The sequence below is a fragment of the Nelusetta ayraudi genome, unplaced genomic scaffold (genome assembly GCF_046127955.1).
Source record: "Nelusetta ayraudi isolate G7.1 ecotype Tasmania unplaced genomic scaffold, CSIRO-AGI_Nayr_v1 ptg000042l, whole genome shotgun sequence".
Classification (NCBI taxonomy): domain Eukaryota; kingdom Metazoa; phylum Chordata; class Actinopteri; order Tetraodontiformes; family Monacanthidae; genus Nelusetta; species Nelusetta ayraudi.
The window spans coordinates 5,371,212-5,388,872 of record NW_027466092.1 but is presented as its reverse complement, the minus strand read 5'-3'; the positions used below and the strand labels follow the sequence as shown (position 1 = coordinate 5,388,872).

The following is a 17,661-nucleotide window of genomic DNA, read 5'->3' as shown; positions in this document are numbered from 1 at the left end:
GGAAAGATGGGATTCACTGCACCCATCGTCGTTTTTTTTTTAAAAAGAAGTTGCTTCAGAAATGGCAACATTTTAGTTCTTAGGGACAGGTTGAGAGGTCGAGCGTCAGCGTTGAGCGTTCGCACGCACATGACGAGCACATGGAAAAAACGAGAGAGATGTTTCTGTGTGCAGGAGTTTGGAGTGCCCTTCATGGAGACGAGCGCTAAATCTGGGCTGAATGTGGAGCTGTCCTTCACCGCCGTGGCCAAGTGAGTCACGCACGCATATACACGCACGCACAACCTGCACACAAAGGCAACAAGGTGAAGCCACTTACATGTGTCCTGCAAAGGAAGAAGTGGCATTTTTTTGTGTGTGTGTGTGTTTCTACACGAGTTAAGAATTAAAGATGGAGTGGGGGGGGGGGACGTAACGTCGACCATCAGAGCGTCATAGAGCTCAGCAACAGGGAGCAGCGTCATTAACAGACCCGCAGGCTTGTGTGCTACAAGATCTTTTTTTGCTGATGTTCTGCAGTCTGACGCTTGCTATTGATGTGTTGCAACTACATATTTTTTTTTTTTTTTTAGGATTTGTCTCATTATTTGAGCAGGAAAATCCCATTGAGGTTGAGTCTTATTTGCTGCTGCCTGTCTGGGCCAGGACTCCCTTTCAAAAAGGAAACTGGTTTTAGAAACAGATTTTCTAAACTGTTTTTAGAAACAGTTTAGAAAATCCACATTTGAAAACGCAAAGGCCTCAGAGAAGCACCATAAACAGCGTCAACCATTCGAAGACACTGAGCCGAAGCCTTCCTGTCCTAAAGATCTCCAGAATCTTTTTTGTCGGCATGGCAAGCTTTTTTATATTTAAAGGTCCAGTGTGTAATATTTGCCTTAATTCATGATTTTTATGTTGGTAAAAATTTAATATACAACCCATGAATACATTCATAAAAGTGTATAATTGTAGTACAATAAAAGTAATTTGGTTTTCCTACCCTTAGTTATATACTGTATATAAGATTATACATAGATGATGGGTCTTGCTCCCAGTTAGCTGCCATCTTACACGGCCATATTTCTTAGGAACAACGCAGCGCATTTTGTGATTAGGGTGACTGCTCCTGTAGTTCACCGTAGTTCACTAGCAAGCGCAGGAGGGGGAGAGAGAGTGAGACGCTGCAATCTAAAATGTAACCACCACTTGATGTCGCGGTTTCCTCTTCAGGTTCCCCAAATATTACACACTTAACCTGTAATGAAAAGAATATGACACGTTCTGAAAATCAAACGTTAAAAAAACAGGACTGAAGAGTAACATTAGGGAAACAAATCAGCACATTGTCACTGTCATGCCGTCTTGACAGACAGGAAGCGTCGAGTGTTCAACACCTGCTCAAACTGCCATTCATTTGTCATTAATTCTGTAAGATAACAGAGGTCTGTCCAGCCATTATCCTTTTGATTTTGATTTTTTTTTTTTTACCACACATGGTGATAATCTCGGTTCCTTTGAGGTGCCCCCTACACTGTTGTTAGTTGGCCATGATAGATTGTTGCTGTTTGGGTCTCCTAACCTGAGAGGCCGGTAATGATGCTTTTTCAGTGATGCTCATTCGCATTTGTTCCCTGCAGGACTTCCTGCTTTTTAGTAGAAAATGTCAAACGGACACACATTCAGACAGGCAGGGACACAATTAGCCATTCAGCTTTTAATGGGATGAGCGTGCGCTCCCAAGTTATCTCGTTGGGAAGACGGTGCTGCTTAATGGCGAGGGCTGTTATTTGAGAGCGTGTTTCGCTTAAATGTGTCGAGCTGGACAGTTTGTGTGGGAGTTGTTTCGCGTTCAGGCTCGTTATGGTAACAGGCTGCCATGGTGGGGTGTTACCAAGAATAGCACCGGCAGTCTGGCATGCAAAAGCAGCACACAACCAGACGCATGAGACCGCTCGGCTCCGTCCTGCTCGTAGTTTTAGCACTTCAGCACCATTTCTGTGAAGAGAATGTTGATTTTTTTTTTTTTTTGATTGATTTTTTTTTACCTGCTGCTTTGATCCTACAAAATCCACATTGGCCGCTGTGTTCTGTCAGCTTCTATCCTCACACTTTACGTCCTGCTTTTGCACATGCGCTCAAGTAGCTTGGTTTGAAGCAGGTGAAGTGAAAACCTTGTAGATAACTTCTGCCTTTAATATCTTCTATTATTGTGTCAAATTATCACAAACGTGTATTACTAATTAGAAAAAAAAAATGTAATAAGAATTTACTTGAAACTCTGTGGCTAAAATGTTACTCTGTTGCTCTAAGTTAGAACCTGATGATGACTTTGCACTTCCGCACCATTTCACAGCAGAAATAAGGCTTGATGTTCAGACAGCGTGGGTCAGTCCACACCGCATCTGCCTCTTTCATATTCCACTGGAAATGCACTGCCTAAACAAAATAGGTTCACCGTGCATGCTCTGCGTTTTATTACCATCTAGTGGTCAGGAGTGCTTCTTCAAGTCATTGCAGATGTGTTAAGTGGATTTATTTGTATTTTTTTTCCAGCGCTGTTGAGCCGTTGGGGAATTGCCTCAGATACGATTATATTGTGTTTTACATGAGAGATAGATGGATGGACTTAAATATTTCAATCCATGTTTAATAGAAATGGCTGATGTTTCGCATCAAACAGATGTGAAACATTTGGCTCCCGTTAGAGTACAGAGATTTTGCAGCACCTAGTGGAAAGGTTTTGGAGAAAAAAAAAAATCACTATTTGCACACTGTATTTATCCCCCTCTGTAGCTTAATGTTCGTGGTCATTATGGCATTATTTATAGATTAATGCTAAATGGTGAACAGGCTAAATGAACCATCCTGCAGACAGCATCATCATTAGATTCTCTTCCAGGAAAGGCCATCATTGATGTTAACTCCCATTTCCTGGGGTGTCACTTAGGGTGCTCCCTTTCTTAAATTAGTTGAGATGTCAGGGTAAAGTGATGAAACCCTGAAACCTCACACCTTCGTATGCATTAGAGCAACCCCGTTGGAGTAGTTGAGAGCCCGGCAGCCACATATTTTGAAATCTCTCAGCTGCTTTAGCAATGTGTCCCACTAACCGTCCCGCACTGACGTTGATACAAATTGAGCGTACAGTTTATTGAATGGTGCTCCGTCTCCGCTGGCAGCTAGCAGAGAGTCAGCGCAGCGACCTGTCTATGTGCTGTTTGTCTCTACCAGAGAACTGAAGCACAGGACCATGAAGGAGCCTGACGAGCCAAAGTTTCAGCTGAAGGAGTACGTCGACAAAGAGATGAGGACGGTCGGCTGCTGCCGTTCGTAGACCCGTGTGTGTGTGTGTGTGTGTGTGTGTGTGTGTGTGTGTGTGTGTGTGTGTGTGTGTGTGTGTGTGCGTGTGCGTGTGCGTGCGCGCGTGTGCGTGTGTGCGTGTGTCTGAGAGTTGAAATGAAATTCTCTCTGCCAACCCACCTTCACCCCTGCAACTGTGAATGTAAAATAACTCCTGCTGAATCCACATGAATGCACATGCAAACGTATGTACAGACACACTCGGACACAAATACTTGTACATTGACTTCACGGCTTGTCTGATTTATTCCCCAGTAGGCGTGCTGTGTTGTGTTTTGAACGTCTGCAATTATGTTCTTCTGTGTTTATAAATGACCATCGTCACAAAACTCTATAAACGGTCTTTAAAGATGTCGTAACTCTTTGCAGCAAACAAGCCTCCATCTTGTTAAATAGGAATCAATGGATCCCATTGACATATTTGAACACAGCATCACTCTCACAGGCGCCGTGTGCTGTAAATATACAACGTTCTGACTATTTTTAATGGGTGTATCGTGGTCCAGCATCTCATCATTGCGGCTGTGTTATTGCTTTATATGCCAACTGTTCGGAAGTGGTCATATCATTTCTGGTTTTAATGCTTTGTGGGATGGAGGGAATGACAACGATAAAAATCATTATTATTCATTCGGGTCAGAACTCGTTCACGTGAGTGGAACCGCGAGAGCTTCAAAGTCCATCAGCCCCCGACTTCAACAGCTCCGCAGTAACAGCATCTCTGATGTTTAGTTAGAACCCTCTGCTGCAGACAGTAGTTTGAAAAAACTATCACTTACACCTTAAAACCTACTGTATTTTCTTTCTCTATCCTAAAAGTTAAGGATAGAAAAACTTGATAGTGTTACAGATTTGTTCCATTCTTTGACAAGGACACTCTATAGACTCTAAAGACTGTTTTCCTTTCCAGAGGTACATTTGTAGATAAAGCTTTAGGCTATGATGTTCTGCACTTTCTGACATGCTGTGGTCATTGCTTTCTAAACAGAAAAGCACACTGTACACATCATTTAAAACTATTTGATTAGCCAGGCTTTGGTTACCTGAAAACCTGTACAGTGACATAGCTTTGATGTCACTTGATGACCAAATAAAGATAGGAGTAATTGTACTCTCATGTGTTGGCCCAGCAGTGTAAATACAGCTCATGACTCAGTTACAAGTTTCTTTTTCTTTGATTTGTGTGAATTTTGTTTTAAACTGCCTTATGTCCTGGTAACAGTGGTACCGTAGGCCGCAGTTTGTATGAATTCCCAGAAATGTTATCACTGAATATTGCTTTACAAATCTTGCAGTAGATAGAACGTTTTTATTCTTACCTGAAGTGATCGACTTCTTGCAAACTTTCCATCTGTATATTGTATCAACAACAGAATCATTTGTATTTGTGTCAAGTTCCAGTATACAATAAACGTTGACTGTGTTGTTATTCCCCGTTGATCATCATTGAACATCATTAAACGCAATAAATGTCGCTCACACACGGATCTACACTTCCACCACCTGGTAAGATTTTGTCATTGCAACTACTGCATCGAATTGGAGTATGGAGACGACAGAGATCCATTCAAACAGTTGTGTGCGTGTGTGCTCGCTCATCAGACAAATTCAGTGAAATGCCAGGGTGTTCTTATTGATTAGAAAGACACAATGGGGTATGTACATCTGGTAATTTCTTATTGTTGATAGTCTCTCTCTCATAGTGACGGAGGGGATAGACTGGAGACCCCCTTGATGCTGAATGCAGTAGAATTATCAATTACAAAATAATAATATTTGTGTGGTGACACTAACAATAACTGAGTGAATTTCAAGTTTGTTTTAGTTCAGTGTAGTTTATTTTGGTAATTGAAAGAAAATTCATAACCAACAAGGGGCTTAAGCCAAGGCTTATTGTGTCCATCCATCCGTGCATCCATCCATCCAACCATTTTCAAACAAAGACGAAACATTCTCACTCACATACACAACATCGGACAATTAAGTGTTTCCAATTCACCACAGACACAGGGAGAACATGCAAACTCCACACAGAAAGGCCCGAGGCCCGGAATCGAACCCACAACTTTCTTGCTGTGAGGCAAGAGAAAGACAATTTCGAATTTTACATTTGGACCATATATAATATTATGTAGTAATGATAGAATGTTGATTAGATATCCTCAATACCATACTAGTACTGATTTTCTCTTTCTTTGTTCTAAAATGATTGGGTTAATGGTTGATTAGAATTTCCACGCAATAGCTGATGTATTGGAGGAGGATGCAATATAGAATACTGAGTGATGGCTGATCTAATATGGATCAATGAATGGAGTTATAACCTAAATTTCAAAGATTATAACAACACAATTCACCGCGCTGGCATTGTTCAGGTAGTTTGAGGAAGCTGTAAATGAACATTCCTGAATTTGGTTATCGGCCTCTCTGGCATGTAGTGCTAAAATAATGGTATGCAGCACAGTGCCGTGTGGAGGACAGTGCTGGTGTCTCCTGTTGTAACAAAGGAGAGGACAAAGTGGAGGTGGGACCACATCAAGGATCGGCTCAGAGTTTTATGATGGACAGGCTGACAGAGGAGGTCCGACAGGAACCGCTGTATCATGTTTGCAGACGACATCGCGATCTCTTAGCAACAGCAGGTGGGAGAGGAATGACGGTTACCTGCAGCAAGGTGGTTGCACTGGGGTTATAGAGTGCAGAGATTTAAAGAACGAGAGAGACAGGAAGTACTCAGGGTCAACAAAGAGTGTTGAAATGAGGTGAAGAAGTGTGTGCAAGCAGGCTGGAATGGGTGAAGTGTGGTGAAAAGACTTTCAGCAAGGTTGAAAGAAGAGTTGCACGAAACACTGGAGGGAGCAGAGATTGTGGCAGTATGGCTTAGAGATGCTGGCACTGAGGAAAAGACAAGTTCAGAGGGGGGACAGTGAACACATCAGTAGAAGGATGTTGGGTAAAGTGGCAGTCAGGAGGTCTGGAGGACAGCCAACGAACAGATTGGTCTTTGTTGGCTGCAGATTTCTGACTCTCTAATCATTCTGGTGGGCTCTCTCTATATGAGCTGACGTCCAACTTCTCCAAACTGTTCCGCTCTGTGTGAACTCGTGAGCTCTGTGTGAACTCGTGACCTTTCTGAGCACTGATTTATTTATCTAGTTCAGAAGAAAACACGCTACTGTGCTAATCTTTCAACCTGCTTCAGAATACTGTGCACCGCTACCAGTCCCTCTGAGCTGGAAACATAACCAAAAAGGTTAGCTGGGCAGATTTCATAGCAGGATTAACCTGAAGCCAACTGTGTGGGCAGGACCTGGAATTTTTTTTTTTTTGAATGTTTCTAGAACACAGTGAAATGATGTTCTTTAAACAAGTGTCCCATCTTCAGCCACATAAGCCCCGTTAGCCTGCTCGAGGCCGTGGCATTCTGCCGTGGCGTGGAATAACATGGAGGAAAGTGGACGGAATGACGGAGAGAGAGAGGAGGGGACGCAGTGACCAGAACAGGTGGAGGGAACGGGTCAGCTTCACACAGCACAGAATGATCATTTGATAAAATGCAGGTAGGAAAGCAGGAGGACATAGTGACCCTGGCGAGGGAACAACGGTTCAATAAGAAACCTCATTTTGCAAGTTGAATAAGGATTGTGTTTGGAAGAATGAAAAGAGGCTTTGTGCAGTCTGACAGCACAAACTGCCTGACAAAAACATGAAAAGACAGTACAGGTGGCAAAACAAAACAAAACAAAACAAAAAACTCAGGTTAATTCTGAAATAATGTTAAAAGTTTTTTTTTTCCACTTCACATAATTTCCACACTCAGTAGTTTACTGACCTTAGATTGCAGGCACAGTTTCTGTTGTGTGTTAGTTGTTTGCTTTAAAAAGGATTAGATATTAAATAGTACATTTGAAGGTGTTTAAGAGATACCACAAGCATTAGAAACCTAATTTTATTTTATTTTATTATATGGAAGTTTGTATGCAGAAACGTGTTTGAAGCCGGGAAATAAAGCTGTTGGGTTCAGTTTTAAAATGAAATATTGAGTACCTGCCAGAAAAGCTCAGGCTCATAAATCCTTTTGTGGAGGATATTTATTCCTTTTGTGACAAACAGGACACACAACAGTGAAACATTTGCGTGACATCATCGTCTACAAGGGAAAAAGCAAGTGACTTTTTTTTTTTTTTTTTAATATAAATTCTTTATTTAGATAACGTGTATTTAAATGGACAAATTAAAAAACAACGTATGTCCTTAATCATGAGACAGGAACGATTAGAAAGTTGTCAGCTGTATTTATTTTGCTAACCAGCAGGGGTCACCCTTATCCTACAAGTTCGCAGCTCTTGACGTCAAGTACCGAGTAATAAAACCAACTAACAAAACACTTTAAACAACGGCTTTAATAAATATGATTAGTCTCTTAATGCCTTATAAACTGATCTCTCTCTCTCTCTCTCTCTTTTTTTTCTTTTTAAATGTATGTTCATCAAACATTCGTTGGCCAAAATTTTATTGCGTCACAGTTGCTTTGAATCTGCACTGTCATGGTTGAATCTCTGATGAGCTCAGACTGCAACACTGCAAGAGTCCGTTCAGTTTGTCCTGTATACTGCACACGTAGAGGTGTGTTCCAACACACATTCGTTTCTCTCAGCCTGCTATAATTCAGCAGTAATGTCTTGTTGCCAGGTGGGGCTTGGATTTGACTTTGATCTGGTTGTAAATACATAAATTCAAGAATGAATTGATTTTTTTTTTGCGAGTAAGAAAAGAAAAATGCTGAGTTTCAGCAGGGCTAACCCTTAGCAAAATTTGATTTTGTGGCCCTTGTCGGGAGCCGCCGTTACACTTTTTTTTTTTTTTTTTTTGTCTTGGCAGGAGGCCCCAGGCACAGCTAAGCTTTAGCTACAGAGGCATTAAGAATCACTAGGTCTACATCAGCTGCTGCACTCTGTTGAAAGTGTGTTTTTGTACAATAATATATCTTTGATCATGTAGAACTCATCATTAATTAAAAAAAAATAAAAAAAAATTGAATATTGTTATTGCTCTTGGGGGCCCCCTAGTGGCCTTGGGGCCCTACGCCGTCGCTTACTTCGCTTATGCCTTGTTTCAGCTTCTCACTACAAGTGCCGCTTTTTGTACCTTCCACGTTTGGAAGACTGTGTTGACACTGACCTGGGTGAGGAATGTGCCACCTTTCTGACATCACAAAGGGTGCATTTACACACACCGTTTCCTGAAAAGAGGAATAGCGATTAGAAGTAAAACATTTGTCTTACTGACAAGTTATATAAACAAGTTTTACTATTGAAACAATTATAGAGCGAATTTAGTGTCACGTTGGATCAATAGTAAACATGAAAATCAGGCCTGAATAATATTAAGAGATGTGTTATTTGGTATATTTAAGTAAAAGGTGAAGCTTTTGATAAAAAACAAAAAATGATTTCCTTTGAATTGGCAAAAACAGCAAGTTACCTATTCTACTACACGCACATAACGTTCATAAATACACATCAACTGCTTTTTAGGGGACATATGCCTTTCCTTTAAAGGAGGGCTGTGACATGTTGTTCTCACATATGGTGGATCAGCATCACTTGTGTATAATGTGCATCACGGTGCGTAATCACTATCACGCCGGCACATGAAGGCATCTGGGGAATTATTTTATAAGGGGGTGGAGGTGGGGGGTGGGGGTGGTGGTGGTGCGACTGATCTCTCTGCTCGCTTTGCTCCTGTGTGCTGGTTGGTGGAGGTGACAGAGTGCAGCCGCAGTCTGCACAAATTCCCCTTCATTAAATCCCCATCATGTGGAAAGCACATGACTCGATCTCACACCGGCTCCGTTGGGGGAGCGAATTGCAACCTGAGTGAGTTAAACAAAAAAAAAAAATCCACTCATTCATTTATATTTCCATCCTAGGAAAAAAAAAAAACAACCCATCAAATGGGGGGAAGAAGGCGTCCAGGTTTGGCAAAGGTGTGTGAATGCGAGCACTGGTGTGAATAAGTAAATAGTGGAGTCGTAGCTCTGTGTGGGTGCGGGGCAGAGGTCTCATATGACTTAGCGAGGGGACATCTGTTGCACCACTCGCTCTCCGTGTCATTAGCCCTTCCCGAGGGCAGCGTAACCCCGATGGCTCTCCTCCACAGGCCCCAGCGCGTGTGTCCGATTGTGCGTGTTAGTGGCTCATCCATCACCGGTTGCCAAGCAGTCCACTCCACCGAGCTACAGTGACCGGAGAAAACCCAAACAAAGCCATGTGGGCTGTGTGTGTCCGTGTGTGTTGGGGTGTGTTGAAATGCGACTGGCTTCATCTTGCGTTTGGCCAAAAAAAAGGGGGCAGAAAAGATAAGTTGGGGAAGTCGCCTCACAGCAAGAAGGTTGCGGGTTCGATTCCGGGCCTGGGGCCTTTCTGTGTGGAGTTTGCATGTTTTCCATGTGTCTGTGTGGGTTCCGCCCGGGTTCTCCGTCTTCCTCCCTCAGTCCAAAAACATGCATGTGAGGAGAATTGGAAACCCTAACTGACTGTAGGTGTGTGTGAGTGCGTGAGACAGCGAACAGTTGTTTGTCTCTATGTGGCCCTGTGATGAACTGGAGACTTGTCCAGGGTGTCGCCCTGCCTTCGCCCCATGACGGCTTGGATAGGCTCCAGCAGACCCCCGCGACCCTGAGTGCTGGACGAAGCAGGCATTGAACATGGATGGATGGATGGATGGGTTTCACCACAGACACACAAACCCCCTGCGGTATTGCTCTGCACTGTTACATAAAATGGCCTGACCTGGTTCTCAGCTGCTTATGAAATGAAACTGTGGTCAGCGCACGACGGCATTTCGAGGAGGATGCTGGTTTCATTTGGAGATTTTACGCCTGACATCAGAGGCTTATTAACCACTGGCCTTCGTCTCCTGAGAATTTAAGAAAAACAACAACAGCCATTTCTCGCAATGCGGTGAAATGGCTGTTGTACTGTGTACACTGTGAAGGAAGTTTGTTTTACTGTGGTACTAAATGTCAGGTTCACTCAACTGGGTGAGACCCAGTGGATCTCCACCAGGCCTGGGAAAACTACGGCCCGGGGGCCATATGCGGCTCGTTAAGCTTTTTAATCCGGCCCGCCGAACTTTAAGAAATGACATTGATAGTAAGTAAGTCATGAAAAAGCTATATTACATCTATGTTTTCAGTGTTTTAAGAGTCATTTCAATAAAGAGCAAAATACTGTGGGGCTTCAAAGATACATATTTTATTGTAACTTTGCTTTTGTTCATTTTCAATAGACATTAAAGCTACATGATGTGTTTTGCCTATCCCTCATACATTTTTATAGGCCCCTTGTAGAACCCATTGTGGCCCACCAGTCAAAAAGTTTGCCCACCCCTGATCTACACGCTCACCAGCCACATTATTAGGTACCTGTTCCCAGAAACAGGTACCGAATAAATTGGTCAGTGACTGTAAATATAGTATACATTTACACCTCCTCAAGGTTGGAGGTGTGGTGTGCTCAGAGAGGGTATTCTGTTCTGATACCTTGGTTGTAACCAGGGGTTACCATTAACCTTTCTGTGGTCTATAACTATTTATTTTATCAGGCATTTTCCTCTGAACATCTGCTGCTCACTGGATATTTTCCTTTTGGGGCCATTCTTTGTAAACCCAAGAGATGGCTGCGCGTGAAAATCCCTAAAGTCTCTTCAATCCCCATTTTCAATGCTCATTTTGATCTTCTGCAGGTCGTCTTCGCCCCGTCAACATGCCTAAGTGAGTTGCTGCCATGTGATGTTACCAAGTAACTCAACATTTTCATATAAATACAGTTGTGGGCGGGTGTGTTCCCTCTAATAGAACGGTGGAACACCGCTGGATTGGACTTTTAAGTAACCAAAGCCAAGGTGTAGGAGCAGACGGGGCTACAGTGAGAAATTAGAACGTCAGAAAGTTTGATGGAAAGAGCATATTTCAACACAACCTTCTCTAATTCACAATGAAGTTTACACTCCAGCTTGAGTTCTGACTTAGAGATACATTCAAGCACACACATCCTGTGCTTTTTGTGTTTTCCTGAATGTTTCTATTGTATTAACAAATCTGGCTGGCTGGATGAGGCTGATTAACATTCATTTCTGCAAGAACAACCACAACCTGTCCAGTTCTGGAGAGCAATTCCTGAAATCATCTTCCTGCTGGTTTCCTTTACCAATGTTTTTTTTTTTTTTTTTTTTTTTTTTCTTTTCATGGAAGACACACAGTATGAATGACAGACTAGCTTCCATGGACTGCTTAGCCGAATGAATTCACAATATGACTGGGAATACACAGTTACGGTGGGAGCCAAAGCATAGGATGGCCAGTGAAGTGTATCCCACGTTTTGTGACTCCACAGGGATCATATGTCAAAGTTACCAAAGTGGCACGTCATGCCTGCAAAGTGGGACAAATAGAAGAATAGAAGAGTATCAGTTCACAAAATCTGGTCACCACAGAGAAATACATTGATTTTACTTCTGACCAATGACCATCAGTTGGTGTTTGGCATCAGCTATTATGAATAAAGGCGAAACAACCTTGTCCTCTTGACTCAGCACACACACACACACACACACACACACACACACACACACACACACACACACACACACACACACACACCATGGCTCTGCTTCATTGTTTACCTTTCTGTTGAGCAGTCATGACCGGCCACATGTCTCCTCCTCTGTTGTGTGTGTTCATCCACGGGTTCCTCCCTCGCTCACATTCGGCTGATAACATCAGGCAGCGTGAGGAGGAGGAAGTAGAGGCACCGCTGTCAAAACAACACGCAGGAGTCTCTTGATGCACGAGACACGAATATGTACAGATTTTGAGAATATTTTGTAGCGTGATAATAAATTCACAGGCAGCCGTGGGCAGCAAAGTCTTTGCTGGGTCTGACTGAGGTGGGAGGTGGGACAAAAAGAATCCTTGCTTCCTCCTAACCTTGGTCTCTGTCCACGTGACGGTGAGTCACTCAGTGTGTTTCCAAGCAAATTTTAAGCTTTAAAATTGAGAAGTACTCTTTAAAAACACACACATATACCACTGCTGCTTTTAGTGGAAGTTGTTACAACTTATGCTGTTTCCATTGACTTCATCTAATGCATTTTTGTTAAGTATAAAAGGCTTTTTAAAAGACTTTATGGAGCAGTAGTAACACTGAATGCATGATGAACATCTATCTATCTATCTATCTATCTATCTATCTATCTATCTATCTATCTATCCATCCATCCATCCATCCATCTATCTATCTATCTATCTATCCATCTATCCATCTATCTATCTATCTATCTATCTATCCATCCATCCATCTATCTATCTATCTATCTATCTATCTATCTATCTATCTATCTATCTATCTATCTATCTATCTATCTATCCATCCATCCATCCATCCATCCATCTATCTATCTATCCATCTATCTATCTATCTATCTTCAAGACGGGCTGTCCTTTTCTGTTAAACGAGACGTTTGGCTTTTGCTCGACTTTCTACATCACAAAAATCTGTTTAATCTGACACTCTATGAAGTCCATTGTTATCATTGCAGCTTAATATTTTTTTCTTAAGGAACAGCCGCCTGCCCCTGGTCAAGACGTGTGGGATCCATGCTGCTCTCGGCGGCGACACAGTGAAACCACCTCTGCAACCATGGCAATAGTGGATAGTTTCCAGCTGGGCGCCGTGCACATGCGGCAGAAAGCGACGAGGAAAACTGATCCGCTATTTTTCATTCATATTCGCGCCTGTGAAAGATAATGGATGGATTACATGGATGCGGGCTGTTTCATCTCCTGGCACCGAGTGCAAAGTGCCATGAACAGGAGCCGCTAATACATCCAGCCTCTCCGCTGGGCCGCAATCACATATAGAGAAGCTGCTGACCCGTATTTCAAACGAGTTCCCACCGACTCCTTTCAACCCGTCTCCGCTGGCCTCTCCGTCCTGGGGAGGGGGATTGAGCGGGCCTGCTGTGTCCAGCCGGCATCTCAACCGTCCGGGTCTATTTTTACACCCTTCTGTCTCCGCCGCTTCCCCCAAGGACCTGCAGAGTGACAGGGGGGGGCGGAAAGGCTAAGAGCGGAGGCAGGTTTCAGGGAGTGATTGCACGATTGCGAGGCTCTGATACCGCAGCGATAACAAAAGGTGGTGGTTGAGGTGGTGAGGGTGGGGTGGGGGGGGGCCAGGGGTGGCGGCGCCCTCTGTCACCGCCGTGTCAACGGCGACACGGCTCCACGGTAGATGTTCTTTGACTCCGAGTCTGATTAGGGCGGTTAAAAACGGACGTGTCTGCTATTGCGGCTGGACCCTCGTTCCTCCCGATCGCCACTCTGATGCTCTCTGGCATGCGTGGATGTCGAGAGAGCAGGCGGCTGAGCGACTCCCAAGAGGGGTTCGTCCGCCTAATGAGCTGGAAAAGGTTGGAAGTATTTTTAGCGTGAGAAGAAGCAGATTCAGAGCCTATCGCTGAAAACCTTTGAACCACGATGTGCCATTTCTCTCTACGTTTCCCTAATGTGTTTGCGATATCATTCAGTGTCCAGGGGGGGGAAAACAGCGTACAAGCACTTTGCCGCTGATGATTGTAAGGGTGCTTTTTTTTTTTTTTTTTTTTTTTCTCTTTTTCAAATTTCGTAGAAGCAGCAGGATTTTTTGTCTGTTTATGGTGAAATGGAATCTATCTCAGCTGTTTTGGGTTTCTCACAGAGCCATGTAGCAACTTTAATGTGATGCACAGAGCATCAGGATTTTTTAACTGAAGTACTTTTGAATGTTTTATTTTATTATTTTATTTTTATTACATTTTTATTTTATGTTGTCTGATGTTTGTCTCCAACGCTGCTCATTATGCTTTTTAAATTGGCCCTCTGGGATGAATAAAGTGTTTGATTGTTTGCTCGATCTCTTTATCAGCCTGCGATCCCACCTTTCTCTTCTTTACTGGGGGGTTGAAAGGCAATTTGCTGCCCTCAATACAGCTGCTGTAGGGATCCAGTGTCCATGACCTGCTGACTGAAATGTCAACATGAGTCACACTGGGAAATGTTTGCGTCTCTCGTTCATCCCCATACACACAAACACATTTAATGTTAATCTATTCCCAGCTCTGGTTCAACTGAAGTGTCCTCAATTCACTTCCCAAGCACTTTGGGGATCTGACTTTAGCGTTTGGGATTTCCTGGACCTCGCTGCGCTCTTACAGAGGCAGAACACGTAACAGACTGGAGGAGAAATCGAAGCTTTTTGAATCACACGCAGCTATAACGACGTTACAACACAACGAACCAACCAACCAACCATCCATCATCAATCATCTTCCACGTCTGATTTCTTTAGCCACTCAAAATCTGGAATTTGTGAATCAACTGATTCCAGGAGGGAAGTTCACAGATTCCGCGTCAGTATATGACAAGTAAGAAAAAAATGAAACGGAACCAAAAAAAAAAAAAGATTTGAAAATCACTGAGATGACTGTTCTATGATAGCTTAGCATGAAAACAGGAGAAATAATGCAAAACCACAACACGTCCTAAAAGATCAAAAAATGTAGACCCGCTTAATTTCCATTTTTTTGGAAAATAGTTTCATGACTAGGATTTGCCTGGGAACTGGCACCACCTGCACGTCTGTCAGCACCGCGGTGCTCTTCCAAATCCCCACACACCAGCAGCAGCTATCAATATAGACAGTTGCCATAGCAGCATCTCCCAATCGTTGGCTGCCTTTGTCCTGTCTGGCTTGGCTAATATGCATTATGTGTGTGTGTGTGTGTGTGTGTGTGTGTGTGTGTGTGTTAACTTTTGTCAGCCCTCTTCTCCCTTCATAGTACACTTACTTTCTTTTTGCAGCAACGATATTGTAAAATAAATATTTTAAATATGATAAAAAAATAAAAAGGTCTGATGTAGCCGAGGAGAACCATAGTTTGTAAAACTTGATTAAAGATTTGGGACATCACAAAAAAAAAAAAAAACAGCCGTCTTGCTAAACTGCCATAGACAGTGTTTTCAACGGATTCCATCACCACTCTGTTTGGAGCTTAAATGTATGAATTCTGTTCACAGAGGCATTAAGAAAATCAAACAATGACAGCCAGTTTTACTTTGAAGGGAAGGAGGAGAGGAGGGAGACAAATATTTTGACATCTTGCCACCGTGATAAAGAGCACCGAGTCATAACAGATTAGCCCATGTTAATTTTAGCATAGCAACATTGATGACGTCCCAGTGTGTAATTCAATGATAATAGTACAGATGGGAATTAAATTGATAACCCACAACCCAATGTTATTGTAAAGAATACTATTACTGCTAGTACTACTATTACTTCTGCTACTCCTATGTTATTACAAGGCTTTTTGATATTGGCATTGTCTAGCTTGAGGTGGTTGGATTGAGTGCTGACTATGAGGGGACTCTGTTGGTCTACCGTGTTCAAAAATGTGGTATTATTTTTGTGTTTTATCATTTTTCCATTTAAATTTTATTTTCTGTGTTTTTTTTTTCCACCTCTTCTTTATTGACTCCTCCACCTGGACTTGTTAGACCAATGTTCAATTCCCATTTGTATTTATCCTCTGCTTCAAGCCTTCCTCACCTTGTTTCCCCGATTGCCTCTTGTGTAAGACAGTTTGCCTATCGACTTTGGGTTTTGCCTGTTTCCTGCCTGTGTGACTGCCTGATTTCTGCCTGCCTGCGTGTGTGTGTGTGTGTGTGTGTGTGTGTGTGTTATCTACTGCCTACTGATACAAATGTGTTCAACTGAACTGTTGACAACTCTTTGATTATTTTACTGATTCACCCATTTGTTGAGTTTGTGACATTGTTTCAATGTCTCATCTGTAATCTAATCTAATCTAATCTAATCTAATCGTAATAATCAAAGTCAAACATCGCTTGATCAAGGTGGCAGGAAAGAACACACAGTAGATTCCAACATGTCATGTGCTTGTGACTCATGGAGGTATCGCCCTCAGTGCACTGGCAGCGAGGACGCCCCCGAACACAGTAAACCTGTTCACCCGCGACTCAATACTGCATTGATTCATGTATCCATTGCGTCGCTGAATATAAAGCACCTGTTTGCTGTAGAGTTTCCAGTGGTCACTGGTTGCATCATGGCATGTGGACCCGACAGCAAAAGACCAGCCAGTACGAAATCAACCAGAAACCAGTCATGGAGGTTTGTGTAGCTCTGCATCTGCTACACGACGATGAACTTGACAGGAGATCGTGGGGTCGTGTAGATGCCAAGACTGGTGACTTGTGGGAAATGACTCTAACACTAATTTTCACTACAGTGTCAGATATTATTTCATTATCTATTTGCATTAACTTGACTAAAAAACTAAAAAGATTTCTTAATTTTTTTTGTTTGCAATTTGATCAACCTTGATTCTGCATTTCTTGATTTTACTGCATGTGGCAACAACTCAGTCATGGGCATTCAGTAGAGTTGAGGGTTTTTACTTAATTCAGTTGAAACTCTTCCTGCTCTTGCTGTTGACGCTGGTCCTGCACACACACACACACACACACACACACACACACACACACACACACACACACAAACACAGATCATCTGCCCTAAGTATTTTTTCACTCAAAATGTGACATCATTCCATGGAAAACTGAGCCTTTCATTTTTTAAATGTATTTATTTATTTATTTATTTTTGGCTGAGCTCAAATGTTCGGAACTTTCTTTGAGCGCAAACAGATGAATCATCCAAAGGCACAGAGCGTCCGTCCCTCGCAACAACACCACCAACAGCGATAGCTGATGAGAGCTTTGGCTAATTACACAGTATTAACTGCCTGGCCAACTGTCCAGAATGGCTGTGTCGCACTTTCAAGTCCTCTAAAAAAGTCTGAAAAGTCATTGGCCTCTGAGAGGCTGGACGCTGGCACCTCTTGGCACTTTGCTGTTGGATGGGAGGATAGCTGAATGGTAATAATGTTGAAGATAGACGTTCAGCCGCACAGCTAAGAGTCTATGCCGCATCAAACCTTTTAAGCCACTTGTTGCCATTTGTTGTGTTGCAGTGGGAGGAGGGAGTGACGGCTGCACTGCATGGGCATAAAAACAGGGCAAACCAAGCGCAGAAATGAACTCTACGACAGGCAGAGTTGCACCGTGACGCACAGCGCAGCATTGGTGACTACCTGGAGTGCTCGCTGCCCCCGTCACTGCTGTCCGACAACCTCACTTAATGACATGACCTACAGTGACTGTGCTCACCTGCAGAGTCTCACTTTCACAATTAC

The 17,661-nt window shown here is 42.9% G+C and overlaps 1 protein-coding gene and 1 long non-coding RNA gene across 2 annotated transcripts in view; both read left to right on the top strand.

The window, feature by feature from the left end:
• rab26 (RAB26, member RAS oncogene family) overlaps positions 1–4,771 on the top strand; it is a 70,646-nt gene extending 65,875 nt beyond the window's left edge. The window contains exons 10-11 of the mRNA XM_076033833.1: positions 175–251; positions 3,214–4,771. Of these exons, the coding sequence (XP_075889948.1) occupies positions 175–251; positions 3,214–3,316 (180 nt within the window). The 3' untranslated portion in view covers positions 3,317–4,771. The remainder of the gene's footprint in view (positions 1–174; positions 252–3,213) is intronic.
• Positions 4,772–11,127: 6,356 nt separating this feature from the next.
• On the top strand, positions 11,128–15,016 carry LOC142893344 (uncharacterized). The gene is made up of 3 exons (XR_012927692.1): positions 11,128–12,356; positions 12,966–14,054; positions 14,142–15,016. It is a non-coding gene; the product is annotated as an uncharacterized LOC142893344 (long non-coding RNA).
• The last annotated feature ends 2,645 nt before the right edge of the window (positions 15,017–17,661 follow it).